Source organism: Pan paniscus, chromosome 23 (assembly GCF_029289425.2).
Source record: "Pan paniscus chromosome 23, NHGRI_mPanPan1-v2.0_pri, whole genome shotgun sequence".
Taxonomy (NCBI): Eukaryota; Metazoa; Chordata; class Mammalia; order Primates; family Hominidae; genus Pan; species Pan paniscus.
This window is the reverse complement of record NC_085927.1, coordinates 31,014,897-31,035,189: the sequence shown is the minus strand read 5'-3', so window position 1 is coordinate 31,035,189 and position 20,293 is coordinate 31,014,897. Positions and strand designations below refer to the sequence as shown.

The 20,293-nt window shown below is 52.5% G+C and overlaps 2 protein-coding genes across 4 annotated transcripts; both read left to right on the top strand.

Annotated features, from left to right (window-relative positions):
* The first annotated feature begins 1,075 nt into the window (after positions 1-1,075).
* Positions 1,076-15,534, top strand: LOC117977439 (transmembrane protein 191A). Of its 2 annotated transcripts, XM_063603238.1 has the most exons (4): positions 1,076-5,726; positions 8,702-8,771; positions 9,856-10,093; positions 14,279-15,534. In XM_063603238.1, the coding sequence occupies exon 4, from the start codon at positions 15,039-15,041 to the stop codon at positions 15,510-15,512; it is 474 nt and encodes a 157-aa protein (XP_063459308.1). In that variant the 5' UTR covers positions 1,076-5,726; positions 8,702-8,771; positions 9,856-10,093; positions 14,279-15,038; the 3' UTR covers positions 15,513-15,534. The 2 variants fall into 2 exon arrangements, with proteins under 2 accessions (XP_063459308.1, XP_063459307.1); XM_063603237.1 differs by having other exon boundaries at positions 8,702-8,888; positions 9,852-15,534.
* A 140-nt stretch (positions 15,535-15,674) lies between these two features.
* LOC100976362 (transmembrane protein 191B) lies at positions 15,675-18,475 on the top strand. Of its 2 annotated transcripts, XM_034948781.3 has the most exons (11): positions 15,708-16,150; positions 16,269-16,304; positions 16,430-16,553; positions 16,688-16,738; positions 16,890-16,988; positions 17,316-17,372; positions 17,481-17,540; positions 17,667-17,731; positions 17,811-17,883; positions 18,031-18,071; positions 18,154-18,475. In XM_034948781.3, the coding sequence occupies exons 1-11, from the start codon at positions 15,855-15,857 to the stop codon at positions 18,356-18,358; spliced, it is 1,107 nt and encodes a 368-aa protein (XP_034804672.1). In that variant the 5' UTR covers positions 15,708-15,854; the 3' UTR covers positions 18,359-18,475. The 2 variants fall into 2 exon arrangements, with proteins under 2 accessions (XP_034804678.1, XP_034804672.1); XM_034948787.4 differs by lacking the exons at positions 16,269-16,304; positions 17,667-17,731 and having other exon boundaries at positions 15,675-16,150; positions 16,890-16,967; positions 17,481-17,599.
* The last annotated feature ends 1,818 nt before the right edge of the window (positions 18,476-20,293 follow it).

Sequence of the window (20,293 nt, the reverse complement as noted above, 5' to 3'; positions counted from 1 at the left end):
CTCTGGTGTGGGACCTCCATATTCTGCTTTGGCTGTTCTCTCTAGCAAAGTGACATGGCTTCTAAGTCTTAGAAGGGTGGGGTCTGGGATGGGCATCTGCCTGCCACTGTTCAGTGGTGCTTGGTGGGTCCTGGGGGTGTGCACCGTGCCAGGGAACTAGCACTTTGGTGTCAGCATCCTCTTGGGCAGTGTTGGCCTGAGTTAGCTGAGGCTGTCTGGGAAGCAGCGATGCGTGTGCAGTTACAGCAGCATGGACCTGGTGACTGGGGAGAGGAGGATGGCTGCCCAGTGCCTGGGACCCCTCATTGGAGTGACTCAGTTGGGACTGAGGAAGGGCTGGGGCAAGGCGAGGGCTGCCCCCTTCTGCCCACTGCTGCTTCCTGGTGCTTGGCCGGAGGGGAGGGAGGAAGGAAAAGGGGTAATGTTAATCCCCAGGGACCACCCGGAATGGGGATCCTCGTGTGAAGACCTAGGAGGAGCAGCAGGGGTGGAGGGTGATGGCCACCTTAGACCTCTGGCATGGACTGCAGACATCTGGTGGCTCCTGGCAGCCGGAGATGAACCCAGTGACCCCAGACTCCAGAAGAACTTGAGCGCAGCTACTCTAAGTCTTGGTGAGTTCTGTTCAGTTGCTTTAAAATGATTTTTTGGCTTTATCAAAGTAATTCCTGAATAGAATTTAAGTAAGTAAATGGTTCTCAAAAAGGCTTAAAACAAAAATAGTTTGTCTCCCCAACTCCATCCCATACTATACAGCCAATGACTTTGAATTATTTTAGCACTTTCTTCTGCATTTATCTCTACGTGTCTAAATAGTATTCTTACACTGCTGTCTTATTCCGTTTTGGAGTCTGGACTTATTATCAATAAGGATTTTAGTTCATTTATACTCTCTTCTCCCTAATTGATATCCACCAAATAGTTGTAAAATGTGTAGTTTGATCTAGAGGTTGGCAAACTTTCTATTAAGTAGATTGTAAAAATATATATATTTATATTAGATATATAAAATCTATATTTACATATAGATTTACATATATATATATATTTACTCCAGCTTTTGTCTAGGCTGGAGTGCAGTGGATCATAGCTTACTGTAACCTCAAACTCCTAGGCTCAACTGATCCTCCTACTGCTGCCTCCCATGTAGCTGGGACTGCAGGTGTGAGCCACCACATTCAGCTAATTTTTTTTTGTTTTTGTAGAGACGGTCTTGCCATCTTGTCAGGCTAGTGTTGAACTTCTGGCTTTAAGTGAGCCTCTTGGCCTCCCAGCATGCTGGGATTACAGGTGTGAGCCACTGCCTCTGGCTGCCAGATAGTAAATATTTCAGGCTCTACAGGTAACACCATCTCTGTTGTGACTACTCAGCCTTCTGTCATAGTGCAAAAGTAGCCATCAGTGGGGCCAGGCGCAATGGCTCACGCCTATAATCCCAGCACTTTGGGAGGCCAAAGTGGGTGGATCACCAGAGGACAGGAGTTCCAGACCAGCCTGGCCAACATGGTGAAACCCCTTTTCTACTAAAAATACAAACAACAACAACAACAAAAAACTAGCCAGGTGTGGTGGGTGCCTGTAATCCCAGCTACTCGGGAGGCTGAGACGGGAATCTCTTAAATCCAGGAGGCAGAGATTGCAGTGACCTGAGATCGTGCCATTACACTCTAGCCTGGATGACAAGAGTGAAACTCCGTCTCAAAAACAAGACAAAAATTAGCTGGGCATGGTTGTGGGTGCCTGTAATTCCAGCTAGGCAGGAGAATTGCTTGAACCCAGGAGGCGGAGGTTGCAGTGAGCCGAGATCACGCCATTGCATTCCAGCCTGGGCGACCAGCAAAACTTAAAAAAAAAAAAAAAAAAAAAGTAGCCACCAATGATATGTAAGCAGATGAGCATGGATATATTCCAGTAAAACTTCATTTATGGCCAGGCATGGTGGCTCATGTCTACAATCCCAGCACTTTGGGAGGCTGAGGCGGGTGGATCACCAGAGGTCAGGAGTTCGAGACCAGCCTGGGCAAGATGGTGAAACCCCGTCTTTACAAAAAAAATACAAAAAATTAGCTGGGCTGCCGGGTGCGTTGGCTCACACCTGTAATCCCAGCACTTTGGGAGGCTTAGGCGGCTGGATCACGAGGTCAGGAGATCGAGGCCATCCTGGCTAACATGGTGAAACCCCGTCTCTACTAAAATACAAAAAATTAGCTGGGGGTGGTGGCACGCCTCTGTAGTCCCAGCTCCTTAGGAGGCTGAGGCAGGGGAATCGCTTGAACCTGGGAGGCAGAGGTTGCAGTGGGCCGAGATTGTGCCACTGCACTCCAGCCTGGGCGACGGAGCGAGCCTCCGTCTCAAAAAAAAAAACTTGCTTCTTGGCCAAGCGTGATGGCTCACACCTGTAATCACAGCACTATGGGAGGCCCGAGGTGGGCTGATCACCTGAGGTCAGGAGTTCAAGACTAGCCTGGTCAACATGGCGAAACCCTGTCTCTATTAAAAATACAGAAAGCAGCCAGGCATTGTGGTGGGCACCTGTAATCCCAGCTACTCGGGAGGCTGAGGCAGGAGAATTACTTGAACCCGGGAGGCAGAGGTTGCAGTGAGCCAAGATCGCGCCACTGCACTCCAGCCTGGGCAACAGAGTGAGACACCTGTCTCAAAACAAAAACAAAAACCAGCTTTTCAGCCAGGTGAGGTGAATGCATCTATAGTCCCAGCTACTCAGGAGGCGGAGGCAGAAAGCTCCCTTGAGCCCCAGGAGTTTGAGGCTGCAGTGAGCCATGACTGCATTACTGCATTCCAGCCCGGGCAACAGAGTGAGACTCTATCTTTTTTTTTTTTTTTTTGAGACAGAGTCTCGCTCTGTCACCCAGGCTGGAGTGCAGTGGCACGATCTCAGCTCACTGCAAGCTCTGCCCCCCAGGTTCATGCCATTCTTCTGCCTCAGCCTCCCAAGTAGCTGGGACTACAGGCGCCTGCCAGCACGCCCGGCTAATTTTTTTGTATTTTTAGTAGAGACGGGGTTTCACTGTGTTTGCCAGGATGGTCTCGATCTCCTGACCTCGTGATCCACCCACCTCGGCCTCCCGAAGTGCTGGGATTACAGGCATGAGCCACTGCTCCCAGCCAAGACTCTATCTTTAAAAGAAAAAAAAATAAGTCGTTTTCCAAAAGCCATTTGAGGTGGATTGCAGTAAAAGTCTTCTATGGAGTGGAGAATGTTTGACACAGTAAAAGAACAGGAGTAGGAGAAAGCTGCCATGCTTTCCAGGGGGCTAAAATGTGTGGCTGAGCATCCTATTTGGCTCTGCGTGCCCAAGGTGTCCCTCTGCCCTGCTCCCAAAAAGAGGAGGGATGTGAAAAAGCAAAGGTCGGGAAGTGGGAATTGGAGGTGGTTTTCATCTTAGTACAAAAGGAAGTGTCCCCATGCTAAATATTCCAAGAAATGTTTCCCACAGGACTTACTTTTTTTTCTTTTTTTCCGAGACTGACTATCACTCTGTTGCCCAGGCTGGAGTGCAGTGGCGCAATCTTGGCTCACTGCAACCTCCGCCTCCCAGGTTCAAGCAATTCTCCTGCCTCAGCCTCCCGACTACCTGGGACTACAGGTGCGTGCCACCATGCCCAGCTAATTTTTGTATTTTTAGTGGAGACGGGGTTTCACCACATTGGCCAGGCTGGTCTCGAACTCCTGACTTCAGGATTTGCCGACCTCAGCTTCCGAAAGTGCTGAGATTACAGGCGTGAGCCACCGTGCCCAGCCTCCAATAGGACTTTGTAAAGGACATTCACTAAGTTGCACAGCAAATGTAGAAGGAAGCTTGTGAAAGGCTTTTTCTCGAAATGACCTGGGTAAAATCAGACTGTGTCATTAAAGGTCCCTGGTGTTGTGCTGTAAAATGTTACTTTTGCCAGTGGCAGGATGCTGCCCCTGCCTCCACCGTGCTGTAAGGTAGCGTGCAGCATCCATACTGATCACCTTTCCACAATCGCATAAGAGTGTGTGGACACGTGTAAGCCCTAGGCTTGGGTGGCTGGGACTTGGTCTTGCAGCCCCCTGGCCTGGGCCACATTCATCTGTCCACCCACGCGGCACAGGCCGGACTTACTCTTTCCACTGCTCCAGGCTGGGGCGGAAAGAGCCAACGGGGAGGTGGCAGGAAGCCCCCCACAGAGCAGGAAGCTGCACGGACCCCATGCTGAAGGAAGAAGTCATCGAGGGGCCACATGGGGACCAGGGTTGGGAAAGGCAGGCAGGGCTGCAGGCTCCCTAGGAGGCCAGAACTGGCCAGGGGTGCAGCAGCCGAGGCCTCTCCCTGCAGTGCCAGGCTGCGTCCTTTCCCACGCAAAGGCTAGCCTCTGTGCTGTGGAGACCAGACGGGAGGCTGGAGGGCCTTGGTGGCAGTGTAAGAGGCTGGGCCACCAGCAGGGCCCAGGTGTCTTTCTCAGTGCGCCTGGTGCTACCGAGAACCGTGCCCTGGGCAGATGGCTGAGGAGCGCTCACCTGTCCCTGTGCCCAGACACTTTCTGAGCCAGGTGGCTTCCCCTAATGCCGCTGACCAGTGGATTTAAGAAAATGTCGGCCCCTATGGCCAGGTGCAGTGGCTCATATCTGTAATCCCAGCACTTTGGGAGGCCGAGTTGGGCAGATCACTTGAGGTCAGGAGTTCAAGACCAGCCTGGCCAACATGGCGAAACCCCATCTCTACTTAAAATACAAAAAATTAGCCAGGCATGGTGTCAGGCACCTGTAATCCCAGCTACTTGGGAGGCTGAGGCAGGAGAATTGCTTGAACCCAGGTGGCAGAAGTTGCAGTGAGCTGAGATTGCGCCACTGCACTCCACCCTGGGCGACATGGCAAGACTCCATGTCAAAAAAAAACAAAAAACAAAAAAACAAAAAAACTCAGTCCCCAGCGATTTTGGGATTTGGAATTTTTGCCTATTCATGTTCAGCTCCTCTTTCTGGCCAAGGTAACAATGAGTTGCCTCCTGCAGGGTCCCTGCTGTGAAATCAGGCCATCCCGTGCTTCTTGATCAGCAGGCTGCACCTCCAGGTCAGCTGAAAGGAGCCCAGAGTATTTGAATCCCAGCCCCAACTGGCAGCGGCCTTTGCCTTGGACAGATGCCATGTCTCTGAGGTGCAGATGGGCTGGCTCTCCATTCAGGTGTCAGAGCATTTGAGTGTGTGTGGTTTTCCAAGCCCTGGGTTTGTCAATGGAGGGAAAGGTGCACAAGATGTGGTCCGTGAGCTCTTGGATCCTAGAATGCTTGGGGAAGACAGGCCAGCCTCGGAGGCTCAGCCTGTGGTCCCAGCTACCTGGGGAGGCTGAAGTGGGAGGATTGCTTGAGCCTGGGAGGTGGAGGCTGCAGTGAGCTAGGATTATGCTACTGCACTCCAACCTGGATGACAGAGTGAGACCCTATCTCAAAAAAATAAATAAATAAATGAAAGCATCCTTGGTAGTGCTGAGTGCTGTGGGGACACTGTTGCAATTGGGGATGAGTGGCCTGGGAAGGCTTCCCAAGAAATAGCATTAGGGTGAGGCCATAGGAAGTGAGGGAGGGGCTAGGCAGAGGAATGAGCAGGCACAGAGGCCTGTAGCAGCAGACTGCACAGCGGCAGGAGCGGTCCTGGCGGCGCCGGGCCTAGGAGCCATGTTGGGGTTTGGACTTGTGCTCTCTGAAGGTCTGAGAGGCCCTACTGGCTGCTGGAGGAAGACAAGGTGGGGGCAGCCAGGCTCCTTAGGAGCTCTCGGAATGGTGCAGTCCAGAGCCATAGTGTTGAAGGTGGTAAGCAGGGGTCAGAACTTGGAGGTTCGCATTTTATTTAAAGCTGTTTAGTGAGCACTTGTGAGTCACTGACACTTTGTAAACATCAGCTCGTTTACTCTGTGTGGCAATCAGGCTGAGGTGGACAGCATCTCCTGAGGAAGTAAGGTGCAGATGGGCCAGCAGTTTGCAATGGAAGAGCCCGAGGGCTTGGGGACAGGCTGGAGGAAGGGTGTGAGGCGGAGGGGAGGTAAGGAGAGCGTCAGGGTTTCTACGCCTACACGGAAGAGTGGGAGAAGAGCAGGACTCACCCAGGGAGCCGTGGGGGTGCCGCCTTGAAGAGGAATGGCTGCGAGGCCAGAGGGGACAGTGTCCAGGAGCGCAAGGGTCACTTGGCTGAGTGTGGCAAGTGGGCAAGTCAGGGACAGCTGACCCCCAATAATGCTAAAACAAAAATCAATAAGTGCGTAAATAAAACACAGTTCATTCTGGCTGTAGTGGGAGAATGGCTGGGGTCTGTGAGGCTGGCAGGGCCCAAAGGCTGGAGGACTTTGACTGCCCTAGGCAAGGATTTTGGATTTTATTATTATTTTTTTTACTGTTTTTTTTCTTTTCTTTTTTTTTTTTTTTTTGAGATGGAGTCTTGCTCTGTCTCCCAGGCTGGAGTGCAGTGGTGCCATCTTGGCTCACTGCAAGCTCCACCCCCCGCGTTCACGCCATTCTCCTGCCTCAGCCTCCCGAGTAGCTGGGACTACAGGCGCCCACCACCATGCCCAGCTACTTTTTTTTGTAGTTTTAGTAGAGACGGGGTTTCACCGTGTTAGCCAGGATGGTCTCGATCTCCTGACTTCGTGATCCACCTGCCTCAGCCTCCCAAAGTGTTGGGATTACAGGCGTGAGCCACCGCACCTGGTGTTTTGTTGTTGTTTTTTTTTTTGAGACGGAGTCTCCCTCTATCACCCAGGCTGGAGTGCAGTGGCACGATCCTGGCTCACTACAACCTCTGCCTCCCGGGTTCAAGCGATTCTCCTGCCTCAGCCTCCCAAGTAGCTGGGACTACAGGTGCCCACCACCACGCCTGGTTAATTTTTGTATTTTTAGTAGAGACAGGGTTTCACTGTGTTGGCCAGGCTGGTCTTGAACTCCTGACCTCGGGATCCACCCACCTCGGCCTCCCAAAGTGCTGGGATTACAGGAGTGAGCCACCGCATCCAGCCCCTATTTCTTTTTAAGACACGGTCATGATTCATTGCCCAGGCTGGAGTGCAGTGGCATGATCACGGCTCACTTCAGCCTCACACTCCTGGGCTCAAGCAATCTTCCTGCCTCAACCTCTTGAGTAGATGGGACTATAGGAATGCCGCACCACACCTGGCTAATTTAAATTTTTTTTTTTTTTTTTGTAGAGGTCTCACTATATTGCCTAGGCTGGTCTTGAACTCTTGGGTTCAAGCAGTCCTCCCACCTCAGACTCCCAAAGTGTTGGGATTACAGTTGTGAGCAACCATGCCCAACTAGATTTTATTTTTATTTTTATTTTTGAGACAGGGTCTCACTCTATCACCCAGGCTAGAGTACAGTGGTATGTTCACGGCTCACTGCAGCCTGGACTTCCTGGGCTAAGTAATCCTCTCACTTTAGCCTCCCTAGTAGCTGGGACTACAGGCACACACCACCATGCCCAGCTTTTTTTTTTTTTTTTTTTTTTTAATTTTTTTGTAGAGATGAAGTTTTGCCATGTTGCTCAGGCTGGTCTGAAACTCCTGGGCTCAAGCGATCTGCCTGCCTCAGCCTCCCAAAATGTGGGGATTTCAGGGGTGAGTCACCACACCTGGACCAGATTTTATTATTTAAGTTAATATTTTGTTACCATTGCTTAAAGCCACCTGGTCCTTTTCATCAGCTAGTTTCTTACAGCCAGGCACAGTGGCTCACACCTGTAATCCCAGCACTTTGGGAGGCTGAGACAGGTGAATTGCTTGAGCCCTGGAGTCTGAGACCAGCCTAGGCAACACAGTGAAACTATGTCTCTACTAAAAGTTTTGGTCTCGATCTACTGACCCCATGATCCGCCCGCCTTGGCCTTCCAAAGTGCTGGGATTACAGGCGTGAGCCACCGCGCCGGCCTAAATATTTTTTTTAAATTAGCTGGGTGTGATTGAGGCTGGGCACTGTGGCTCATGCCTGTAATCCTAGCACTCTGGGAGGCAGGTGGATTGCCTGACCTCAGGAGTTCAAGACCAGCCTGGGCAACATGGCGAATCCTCGTCTCTACTGAAAATACAAAAAAAGAAAAAAAAAAAAATTGGCCAGTTGCAGTGGCTCACGCCTGTAATCCCAGCACTTTGGGAGGCCAAGGCGGGTGGATTACTACCTAAGGTCAAGAGTTCAAGACCAGCCTGGCCAACATGGTGAAACCCTATCTCTACTAAAAAATACAAAAATTAGCAGGTGCCTGTAATACTGGGTACTCGGGAGGCTGAGACAGGAGAATTGCTTGAACCCAGGAGGTAGAGGTTGCAGTGAGCCGAGATCACGCCATTGCACTCCAGCCTGGGCAACAAGAGCGAAACTCCGTCTCAAAAAAAATTAGCTGGGTATGGTGGCACGTGCCTGTAATCCCAGCTGCTTTGGGGGCTGAGGCACGAGAATTGCTTGAACCGGAAGGCAGAGGTTGCAGTGAGCCAAGATTGTGCCACTGCACTCCAGCCTGGGCAACAGAGTAAGATTATCCAAAAAGAAAAAAAAAAAATTAGCGGGTGTGGCTACACCTGTAGTCCCAGCTATATGGGAGGCTGAAGTAGGAGGATCACTTGAGTCCAGGTGGTGGAGGCTGCAGTGAGCTATGATTGTGTGACTGCACTCCAGCCTGGGTGACAGAGCCAGACCCTGTCTCAAAAAGAAAAGGGTCATGATGCCTCCCCAACAGGATATGGTGGGGACACTCCAAGACCATGGGAGAAGAGGATACGAGCCGGAGCCATGGAAGAAGTGAACACGTAAGACTCCAGAGGCAAACTGCCCGTCTAGACAGCTCTGGCCTGCAGAGCACACCACTCCCAGGCCAGCACCGTGAGGTCCTGTTGAGCCACCCACCTCACTGTGATCATCCCCAGGTAAACCCTCGGACGTGGGCCCGGTGCCCTCCTTGCTGAGGCTGAAGCCACGTGGCCATGAAAACCTGAGCATCACAAGCCGCTCTCTGCGTTTGTGGTGTGATCAGGGCCTTCTACCACAAGCCATGTGCCCAGGCTGATCCTCTCTAATGTGGAGAGGCGGCTGCGCTGGAAAGGCCTCAGTAAGAGCAGCTGGGCCCTTGCAGACAGACATCAGGGTGTGACCCTCGGGACTGGCTCCCTGCGGCCACTGCAGCACAGGTGTTCACATCTCACAGTGGAGGCAGTGGAGACCATGCTCGCCTGCAGGCTCTCGGCGAGGCTCTGAGTCTGGCCCCTTGCGTAGCCCCTGGTGACTCCTTGGCTTCTGGAGCGGAACTCCATCCTTCACATGGCGCTTTCCTCGAGGGCCTGTGTGCGTGTCGTCTGTGGCCAAGTTCCCACTTCATAAGGACATCAGTCATATTGGATGGGGTCCCACCCTGCTCCAATGAGACCCCATCTTTTTTTTTTTTTTTTTTTTTTGAGACAGAGTCTTGCTCTGTGGCCCAGGCGGGAGTGCAGTGGCACGATCTTGGCTCACTGCAAGCTCCGCCTCCTGGGTTCACGCCATTCCCCTGCCTCAACCTCCCAAGGAGCTGGGACTACAGGCGCTCGCCACTGCACCCGGCTAATTTTTTGTATTGTTTGTGGAGACGGGGTTTCACTGTGTTAGCCAGGATGGTCTTGATCTCCTGACCTTGTGATCCGCCCTCCTCGGCCTCCCAAAGTGCTGGGATTACAGGCATGAGCCACCGTGCCCGGCTGAGACCCCATCTTAATCACACCTGCAGTGACCCTGTTTTCAAGTTAAGGCCACATTCTGAGGTATTGAAAATTAGGACTCCAATATGAATTCGGGGGGACCCAATTTAACCTGTAATATGTATATCCCAAATGCAATTTTCTCCTTTTTTCTTTTAGACAGTTGCTCTGTCACCCAGGCTGGAGTGTAGCTCTTGGCTCACTGCCTCTGCTTCCCGGGCTCCGGCAATCCTCCACCTCAGCCTCCTGAGTAGCTGGGACCACAGGCGCACACCACCACACCCAGCTAATTTTTGTATTTTTGATAGAGATGAGGTTATGCCATGTTGCCCAGACTGGTCTTGAACTCCTGAGCTCAAGAGATGCACTCACCTCAACCTCCCAAAGTGCTGGGATTACAGGTATGAGCCAGCATGCCTGGCCTCCAAATGAAATTTTCAGAAAGGCCTTTTCATAATAGTAACAGGAAACAAGTGACATAGGCATAGCCTTGATAAATGTGCCAAAAGCCCATTTGGAAATAGCACATTTGTAGGAGGCCTGAGGCAAGACTTGTGGGATTGGACGGGAATGCTCTGTTCCTGGGACCAATATCTGATGATGGAGAGTGTCCATTCTTCCCTTTAAAATTTTTATTTTAATATTTTATTTTTAAAAAGGGGTCTTGCTATGTTGCCCTGGCTGGTCTGGAAGTCCTAGGATCAAGTGGTCCTCCCACCTTGGCCTCCCAAAGTGCTGGGATTACAGATGTGAGCCACTGTGCCCAGCCCATTCTTCCCTTTTAATATATACGCTTCACATACAGGCTTTGTTTTTGCAACTCCTATCAAATCCCAACAATGTATTTGGGAGAATTTGACAAGACAGTTCTAAAGTTTATCTGAAAGAGAAGCAGCAGATCCTAAATGGCTTTCCCCAGGCCCAGCACTGGCAGATAGCACCTTTCTAACCTTCGGGTGTGAATCCAAGGGTGGTGGTGGAGCTTCAGGACACATGCACCCTCGTGTCCCTCCTCTATGTAAATGGAAGCCTTCAGTGCCAGCTCCTTTAGGTTGTAAGGACTGAACACGCTCACAGAAGTCGTGTGCACAGTGAGGTGGGGGCTGAAATGCAGCAGCTCCTCTCCCCGTGTTCTGTCCCCACCCCACCTCTCCCCCACCTCAACTTTGACCACTAGGGGACCAATTATAACATGAGATGTCAAGAATAGCTCATGTAAAGCCACCCCACCCCAGTCACCTGGTTGCTGCATAGTGTCACATTCATAGGAGTACAATTTAGTCACTAGTAATCCTTTGCGAATAATACAAACATCCAGTAATTCTTTGCTGCATAACAGGCCTTGTGCTCAAAAGGTTCTGCAGACCTTGCCTGGGTGCTCTGGCCAAGCTGCAGTCATCCCAGGGCTGGCTGGGGGCTGGGGGTTTGCCGGCATGCCTGCTGGTTGGTGCTGCTGCCAGTCCCAGCTACTCGGGAGGCGGAGGTACGGGGACGGCTTGGTCTCAGGAGCTTAAGGCTGCAGTGAGCCATGATCGTGCTACTGCACTCTGGCCTGGGCAACCAAGCAAGACTCTGTCTCAGAAAAAAAAAATAAGGGGGTGAGAGGGGCTATAAAGGCTCTGAGGTCCACGCTCTGGAGGCCCACAAAGTCTTTTCTGCATCATCTTGTTTGTCAGAGCAAGACCCAAGGGTGAGCCTAGATTCCTGAGCTGGGGAAACAGGCTCCACCTACTGGTGGTGAGAACTGTAGACAATCTGTGGTCGTTTTGAGTCCACTATAAGTAACCAAAATACCTTCAGTCTTGCTTGCATTTCTCAACATTAGTGAAAGGGGACCCAGTGCTTGGTTGTAGCAGGCGTCCTAAACTCTCCTTCTGACCTGCAGAGTTTTCATCTGCAGAATGTCCCCTCCTGGTGCACAGCATTCATGTCCCTTGTCCTCATCCCTGGTGGGTGCTCTCGCCGCCTCCTTTCTGATCCCATCCTCCTCCTTGTCCTACCAACCGTCTGTACTCACCCTGTGTATTTAGTTTATATAAATGTTAATGCCTGGCCAGCCGTGGTGGCTCACGCCTGTAATCCCAGCACTCTGGGAGGCTGAGGCGGGCGGATCACCTGAGGTCAGAAGTTCGAGACCAGCCTGGCCAACATGGTGAAACCCCGTTTCTACTAAAAATACAAAAAATTAGCTGGGCATGGTGGCGAGTGCCTGTAATCCCAACTACTCGGGAGACTGAGGCAGGAGAATTGCTTGAACCCTGGAGGCGGAGGTTGCGGTGAGCTGAGATCATACCATTGCACTCCAGTTTGGGCCACAAGAGTGAAACTCTGTCTCAAAAATAAAAAAATAAAAAATAAATGTTAACACCTGTAGTCCCAGTGCTTTGGGAGGTCAAGGCAGGAGGATCACTTGAGCACAGGAGGTCGAGGCTGCAGTGAGCTGGGATGGCACTACTGCTCCCCAGCCCAGGCAACAGAGTGAGACTCGATCTCAAAAAAAAAAAAAAAAAAAGAAAGGAAAAAAAAGACCGGGGGGGTGGTTCATGCCTGTAATCCCAGCATTTTGGGAGGCCAAGGTGAGTGGATCACTTGAGCCCAGGAGTTTGAGACCAGCCTGGTCAACATAGTGAGACTTCATTTCTACAAAAAAATAATCAGCCATGCTGTAGTCCCAGCTACTGGGGGTGCTGAGGTGGGAGGATTCCTTGAGCCCAGGATTTCCAGACCGCAGTGAGCTAGGATCAAGCCACTGAAGTTCAGCCTGGGTGACAGAGCAAGATCCTTTCTCTCTAACAAAAAATTAAAATTAAAAAATATTGGCCAGGTGTGGTGGCTCACGCCTGTAATCCCAGTACTTTGGGAGGCTGAGGCAGGTGGATCATTCGAGGTCAGGAGTTCGAGACCAGCCTGACCAACATAATGAAACCCTATCTTTACTGAAAATACAAGGATTAGCCAGACGTGGTGGTGGGCGTCTGTAGTCCAGCTACTTGAGAGGCTGAGGCAGGAGAATCACTTGAACCACCACGCCCAACCTAATTTTTTTGTTGTTGTTGTTGTTAGTAGAGACAGGGTTTCACCATGTTGGCCAGGCTCATCTTGAATTCCTGACCTCAAGTGATCCACCTGCCTCAGCCTCCCAAAGTGCTGGGATTACAGGTGTGAGCCACCGCGCCCGATCTGAAGACATTTTTGATTGGTTGATTGAGTTGGGGTCTCACTGTTGCCCAGGCTGGAGTGTGGTGGCATGATTATAGCTCACTGCAGCCTTAAACTCCCAAGCCCAAGAGATCCTCCCAGCTCAGCCTTCTGAGTATCCGGGACTACAGGTGCACACCAGCACACCCAACTCATTTTAAATGTTTTCTTTTTTTTTGAGATGGATCTTGCTCTGTCACCCAGGCTGGAGTGCAGTGGCGCAAGCTCCGCTCACTGCAAGCTCCGCCTCCCGGGTTTATGCCATTATCCAGCCTCAGCCTCCCGAGTAGCTGGGACTATAGGCACCCGCCACCACGCCCGGGTAATTTTTTGTATTTTTAGTAGAGACGGGGTTTCACCATGTTAGCCAGGATGGCCTCGATCAGGAGATCGTCCATCTTGGCCTTCCAAAGTGCCAGGATTGCAGGCGTGAGCCACCGCGCCCGGCCCCGTAGTTTCTTACATGTTCACAAAGAGACAAACTTAAAAGAGCAAAGCATTACGAACTTTAAGAGGCCAATGCAGGAGGATCACTTGTAGCTAGAATTTTGAGACGATCCAGGGCAACAAAGTGAGACTCTGTCCCTACAAAAAAATAATTTTTTTTTTTTTTTGAGACAGACTCTCGCTCTGTCGCCCAGGCTAGAGTGCAGTGGCGTGATCTTGGCTCACTGCAACCTCCGCCTCCCGGGTTCACGCCATTCTCCTGCCTCAGCCTCCCAGGTAGCTGGGATTACAGGCACTCGCGACCATGCCCAGCTAATTTTGTATTTTTAGTAGAAATGGGGTTTCACCATGTTAGCCAGGATGGTCTTGATCTCCTGACCTCGTGATCTGCCCTCCTTTGCCTCCCAAAGTGCTGGGATTACAGGCATGAGCCACCGTGGCCAGCCTCTTTTACTATTTTTTTTTTTTTTTTAAGATGGAGGCTCACACTGTTGCCCAGGCTGGAGTGCGGTGGCACGATCTCGGCTCACTGCAACCTCCGCCTCCTGGTTTTATGCGATTCTCCTGCCTCAGCCTCCTGAGTAGCTGGGATTATAGGCCACCATGCCCAGCTAATTTTTGGTATTTTTAGTAGAGGTGGGGTTTTACCATGTTGGCCAGGCTGGTCTCGAACTCCAGACCTCAGGTGATCCACCCACCTTGGCCTCCCAAAGTGCTGGGATTACAGGTGTGAACCACCGTGCTTGGCCTTTACTACTACATTTTTTTTTTTTTTTGAGATGGAGCCTCCCTCTGTCACCAGGCTGGAGTGCAGTGGTGCAATCTTGGCTCACTGTAACCTCTGCCTCTCGGGTTCGATTCCCCTGCCTCAGCCTCCCGAGTAGCTGGGACTACAGGCAAGCACCACCATACCCGGCTAACTTTTTTTTTTGTATTTTTAGTAAAGACAAGATTTCACCATCTTGGCCAAGCTGGTCTTGAACTCCTGATCTCATGATCCACCCGCCTCGGCCTCCCAAAGTGCTGGGATTACAGGCGTGAGACACCGTGCCCGGCCGTCTACTACTTCTTAAAGGGTGAGAGGTGGGAGGATCACTTGAGCCCTGAAGTGTGCGGCTGCAGTTAGCTTTGATCGTACCACTGCACTCCAGCCAGGGTGACAGCAGGACCCTGACTCTAAAAAAAAAAAAAAAGCAAAAAAAAGCATATACTATTAATACTTCCTCCTTACTATAATGTTTACTGTGGCCTTTATCAGACTAGAGAGTGCTTTTATCTCTCCCTTTTGTAAGAGCTTTTAGAATTATCAATAGATGGTCAGGTGAGGTGGCTCAGGCCTGTAATCCCAGCACTTTGGGAGGCCGAGGTGGGTGGATCACGAGGTCAGGAGTTGAAGACCAGCTTGGCCAAGATGGTGAAACCCTGTCTCTACTAAAAATACAAAAAAATTAGCTGGGCATGGTGGCGAGTGCCTGTAATGCCAGCTACTCTGGAGGCTGGAGCAGAGAATTGCTTGAACCCAGTAGGCGGAGGTTGCAGTGAGCCAAGATTGTGCCACTGCACTCCAGCCTGGGCAACAGAGTGAGACTCTGTCTCAGAAAAAAAAAAAAATTATTAATAGATGGTGACCCTCATCTTCATGTTTTCTGCATCTATTGAAGTGCGCCACTGAGATCGTGGAGTTCTTCCCTGTTTGTCCATATGGTGAACAACACTGATTTTCTGATGTTGAACAATCCCTGGAATAAACTCTGCTTGGTTTCCATGGATTTCTGTTTCCCTTTAGATTTTGTTAGTAATTTATTTTGGATTTTTGCATCCAAGTTCATAATTGTAACTGGACAAATAAAGGCAGATTTTAAAAGGACAAGTTGGGAGGCTAAGGTGGAAGGATCACTTGAGCCTGGGAGATTGAGGCTGCAGCTAGCCTCGATTGCTCCACTGTACTCCAGCCTGGTGACAGCAGGACCTGTCTCTAAACTAATAATACATAAAAGGACGAGTTTACCTACAGTCTCACCAAGCAATGAAAGAGCTTATCTTCCTCCTGTTTCCTTTACGGATCTTGCTCATGTATTTTACTTTAGCATAAATGCTAAATCAAATTCTTTTTCACTAGACATCATCATAGCTCTAGGCATACCACATAATACCCAAGCACATTTTAATCATTAAAATTGTTTCCTTTTTTTGTGGCTACTGTAACCACTTCAGCGAACCATTTAGTGCATAGTGGGTTTAAATTATTTTTTCTCCTTCCTGGGATAAATTTCCCAGGAGAAGGATAATTGGGTCAAAAGCTACGAACATATTTATGGGTTCTTTTCCACAAGAGATCGATCAGTCTGCAAGTGCCATCTGCACTGTGGGGGAACCAATCTTCAACTTGCCTGCATTTGGTATTAGTATTTTATTAACCTTTCATTGATCCAATTACGGCTCTTTGACACAGTTTTCATCAGTGATGGACTAAGTGTGATCCGGCCTGACCCGCCTCCGGCCGGCGTGAGAAGAGGCATGTGTCGGGCTACGCTCGGGCTTCCCCTGCCGCCCATTGTGATCCAGCCCACTAGGCGCTCCCTGCCGCCCATTGTGACGCCTGCCAGCCGCAGGCTGGGTCCCCGAGGCGGGCGGCATTTAGGCTCGGTCTCCACAGCCATGGCCGCGACGCAGGAGCTGCTGCTGCAGTTGCAGAAGGATAACCGAGATGGTCGCCAGCGGAAGCAGGAGCTAGAGAAGCTGATACGCGGGCTCGAGGCCGAGAGCGAGAGCCTCAACCAGCGCCTGCAGGACCTGAGCGAGCGGGAGCGGAGGTGCGCGGGGAACGCCGCTCTACCTGGCGGGCGCGCGAGGGTCGGTCCCGCAGGCAGCGCCGCGAGGTGCTTCGCAGAGTACCAGGCTGATCCGCCCGGGCCCGCATCTCTGCTCTAGGACCTTGGGAACGGGTGATCCACCCAGCGGACCCAGGTGGGGGACTCGGCCAGGACTTCCCAGTCCTCAATCATGAGCCTGCGGCTGGTCCTTCCTGGCGACTGCGGGATCCTGAGCGACCCAGTCCGCCTTGTAGCGCCAACCTCAGTTTCCCTCTGCAGCCTGCTGCGGAGGCGAAGCCAGGCAGCGCAGCCTCTGCAAAGGGAGGCGCGCGAGGCGGCGCGGGAGCGCGCGGAGCGGGTGCGCAGAAGACTGGAGGAGGCGGAGCGCCACAAGGAGGACTTGGTGAGGAAGAGTCCTGGAATGGGGCTGGACCCAGGGTGGGGTGGGGCAGGGCGGGCGGAAGGGGGCAGGATCCGGGGGTGGGGTGAGGTAGGACCGGCGGAGAGGTCGGCACCGCCCTAGGACCCTGTCCGCAGGAGCAGCACAGCAGGCAGCTGCAGGAGCAGTGGGAGGAGCTGTCGAGTCAGGTACGTGCAGGAGATGGGAGGGCCTGTCTCTTGGTTCCTCTCGGAAGTCCTGCCCTTGTCCTCGCCCTTGTTGCCTCCCCGTCCCTGTCTCCCCTGACACCCGTTCCTCCAGAAGCCCGGTAAACCCCGCCCTTACGAGCCCCGCCCCTAGCTCTTCTACTACGGAGGAGAACCGCAGAGCCAGAAGAGCACGGAGCAGCAACTCACAGCCCAGTTGGTGACGCTGCAGGTCCTTGAGCGGGACCCTGAGGTCTTTAGTAGGGGCGGAGCAGCAGCATGAGCGGGGCCGTGACCACCTGGGGGTGTGGCTTAAGGCAGGCCCTGAAGGCGTGGGCGGGGGCGGGGGAATGTGGGCGGAGCATAACCGCCTGGGGGCGGGGCTCTGAGGGCTAGAATGGGGCGGAGCGCGGAGGGGGCGTGGCCATGGCCAGCTGGGGCGTTGCTTACGACTGGTCCTGAGGACGTGGGCGGGGTCATGATCGCCTGGGGGCGGGTACTGAGGGCCGGGGGCGGGGCCCGGAGGCGCAGCGGGTTGCCGGCCTGCGGACCTCCTGACATTCCCTGGGTCCTTCTCAAGAATGAACTGGAGCTGGCGGAGACCAAATGCGCCTTGCAGGAGGAGAAGCTGCAGCAGGTGAGGGCAGAAGCGGGTTCTGTTGGAGGAGGGTAGGCTTTCGAGTGTGGATGGGGAAGGGCCTGTCGCCCCGCCGCCGCCGACTCTAACCCGGGTGTCCACACCCAGGGCGCGCTGCAGACAGCGGAGGCCTGGGCCATATTCCAGGAGCAGACCGTAGTCCTGCAGGTGCGGCCCCACTCAGACGCCAAGGTGCCTCCCGCCTCTCCTCCCCCAGACCTGGGGCGGTAAGTCTCCCAACCCACCGCCAGGACGCCTCCCCGAGGCCTCAGTCCGCACTCTCACCCGCTCCAGGAGGTGCAGGTGAAGGTGATGGAGGCTGCGGAGGAGCTGGACGCCTGGCAGAGTGGCCGGGAACTGTAAGGGAGTTGGGCCTGCGGGCGCGGCGGGGCACTGTGGGGCCGGGCCGGGCTCCCACCTGCATGCCTGTTCCCGCAGGTGTGACGGGCAGCTTCGCGGAGTGCAGTACAGCACCGAGTCGCTCATGGAGGAGATGGCCAGGGCGGACCGAGTGAGCGCCTGCGCGGGTCCGGGCGGGGTGGGCTGGAGCGGGACACCCCTCCCCATCCCCCCCGCGGTACCGCCTCCCCCTCCTCCTGGAAACCGGGCCGGCGCCGCGGGCGCAGAGGCAGCTGGATGCGGCCCTCTCTCCCCGCAGGAGACGCGGCTGTTCGGCGGTCCTCGCGCGCTGGCCATCAGGTGAGCCGGGCGGTGGGCGCGGCCGCGGTCCCCCAGGTGCCCGCCCGAGCTGCCGCCCACCTGCCCGCCTTTCGCCCCGCAGGCGGTGCGTGCTGGGCGCGCTGCAGGTGCTGCTGACGCTGCCGCTCCTCTTCCTGGGGCTGTCGCTGCTCTGGACGGTGCTGTTGGACCCCGGCGCCGTCTCCGCGTGGCTCTGGAGCCTCACCTCGGAGACGACGCTGCGCCGCCTGCGCTACACGCTGTCCCCGCTGCTGGAGCTGCGCGCTAACGGGCTGCTGCCAACCTAAGTGCAGCGCCCCGCGCCTGGCTCCAGGTGGACGCCAGGGCACCTGGCTTTATTTCTGGTGCACTCCTCTCCTGAGAGTGTAGACCAAGGTCGCCTAATAAACTCCTCAAGGGATGAAGCTCGTGGGTTCGTCGTCTGTCTCCCATGTCATATAGGAGCTTGACTGGCTTTTCAGCCTCCAAAGATTCCTTCCTTACTTACAGCTCATGGATTTAGATCCACTCCCCAGTATTGTAAACAGCATTTTTAGTTTTTCAGGATACATAATTTGCCATATTGCCAGAAACTTGTACATAGCATTTGACACTTTTTTCTTTGCCAATTTGACAAGCTGCCTTTTTCAAGTATTGTGATTTGAAATTATTTCTACTATATTTGAATTTATTTCTCCCATTTGTAACATGTTGATCCTGATTTTTCAATGCTCCCCTTTCCTTCTGTTTATTTGGGAAGTCACACTCTGTATTCTGGTATTCTTACTACTTGAGCTCAGCTCATCGCTGTCATCTTCCCCTAAACCGCCTTAAAGCATCTTAGGTCTTTTCCCTCTGATCACATGTGCTTTTTTTTTTTTTCTTTTCTTTTGAGACGGAGTCTTGCTCTGCGCCCAGGCTGGAGTGCAGTGGCATGATCTCGGCTCACTGCAAGCTCTGCCTCCCGGGTTCCAGCGATTCTCCTGCCTCAGCCTCCCAAGTAGCTGGGACTTCAGGCGCCCGCCATCATGCCCGTTTAATTTTTTGTATTTTTTGTAGAGACAGAGTTTCACGGTGTTAGCCAGGATGGTCTCGATCTCCTGACCTCGTGATCCGCCCACCTTGGCCTCCCCAAAGTGCTGGGATTACAGGCATGAGCCACCGTGCCTGGCCAACATTTTCTCCAGATATCTTACTGAGTCCTAATTTCCACTGTGGACAGAGAATACACTCTGCATGATTTTAATTCTATCTATCTCATTTACTGAGACTTGTTTTGTGGCCCAGCACAAAGCTTGTAATGAACACTGAGAAGAAAGTGTATTGTTGCTGTTGACAGAGTGATTTTTTTTTTTGAGACGGAGTCTCGCTCTGTGGCCAGGCTGGAGTACAGTGGTGTGCAATCTCGGCTCACTCCAACCTCCACCTCCTGGGTTCAAGTGATTGTCCTGCCTCAGCCTCCCGAGTAGCTGGGACTACAGATGCATTCCACCATGCCCAGCTAATTTTTGTATTTTTAGCAGAGACAGGGTTTCACCGTGTTGGCCAGGATGGTCTTGATCTCTTGACATTGTGATCCGCCTGGCTTGGCCTCCCAAAGTGCTGGGATTACAGGCATGAGCCACCGTGTCAGGCCGACAGAGTGTGTTCTAAATACCCAGCAGGTCAAGGTGAGTGACAGGCTTGTTCAGGGCTCCTGTGTTTACTTTCTTGTTGGTAGCGCCGTCAATTGTTATTGTGAAATGCCCCTTCATAAACACCCATACACATTTTGATTATGGATGGCCAGTCTTTTTTCTATCTGTTATTTTCATCTTAGATCTGTCTTCATATGTAAAGTGCTTTGGTTATAATCAGCACATAACTGGGTCTCACTTCTTCAATTCATGTTTGTAATCCCTGACTTTTAAATTGGGCTGGTAAGTCTACTATGTTTCTCCTTTTCTGCCTTCTTTTGGATTAGTATCTTTTAAAACTCCTTTTAACTTATACGCTGACTCATATTTTTTATTAAGACAGTCTCACTCTGTCATCCAGTGTGGAGTGCAATGGTGTGATCTTGGCTCACTGCAACCTCCACCTCCCGGGCTCAAGCGATCCACCTCAGCTTCCTGAGTAGCTGGGACTACAGGCTTGTGCCACAATGCCTGGATAATTGTTGTATTTTTTGTAGAGATGGGGTCTTGCCATGTTGCTCAGGCTGTCTTCAAACTGCTGGACTCCAGTAATCCACCCACCTCAGC

Coding starts and splice junctions, on each gene's coding strand:
- LOC117977439 (XM_063603238.1), top strand. CDS start 15,039: ATGGTGAACAACACTGATTTTCTGATGTTGAACAATCCCTGGAATAAA.
- LOC100976362 (XM_034948781.3), top strand. CDS start 15,855: ATGTGTCGGGCTACGCTCGGGCTTCCCCTGCCGCCCATTGTGATCCAG. Junction 16,151..16,268: donor CTGAGCGAGCGGGAGCGGAG/GTGCGCGGGGAA, acceptor TCTCTGCTCTAG/GACCTTGGGAACGGGTGATC. Junction 16,989..17,315: donor TCCTTGAGCGGGACCCTGAG/GTCTTTAGTAGG, acceptor GTCCTTCTCAAG/AATGAACTGGAGCTGGCGGA.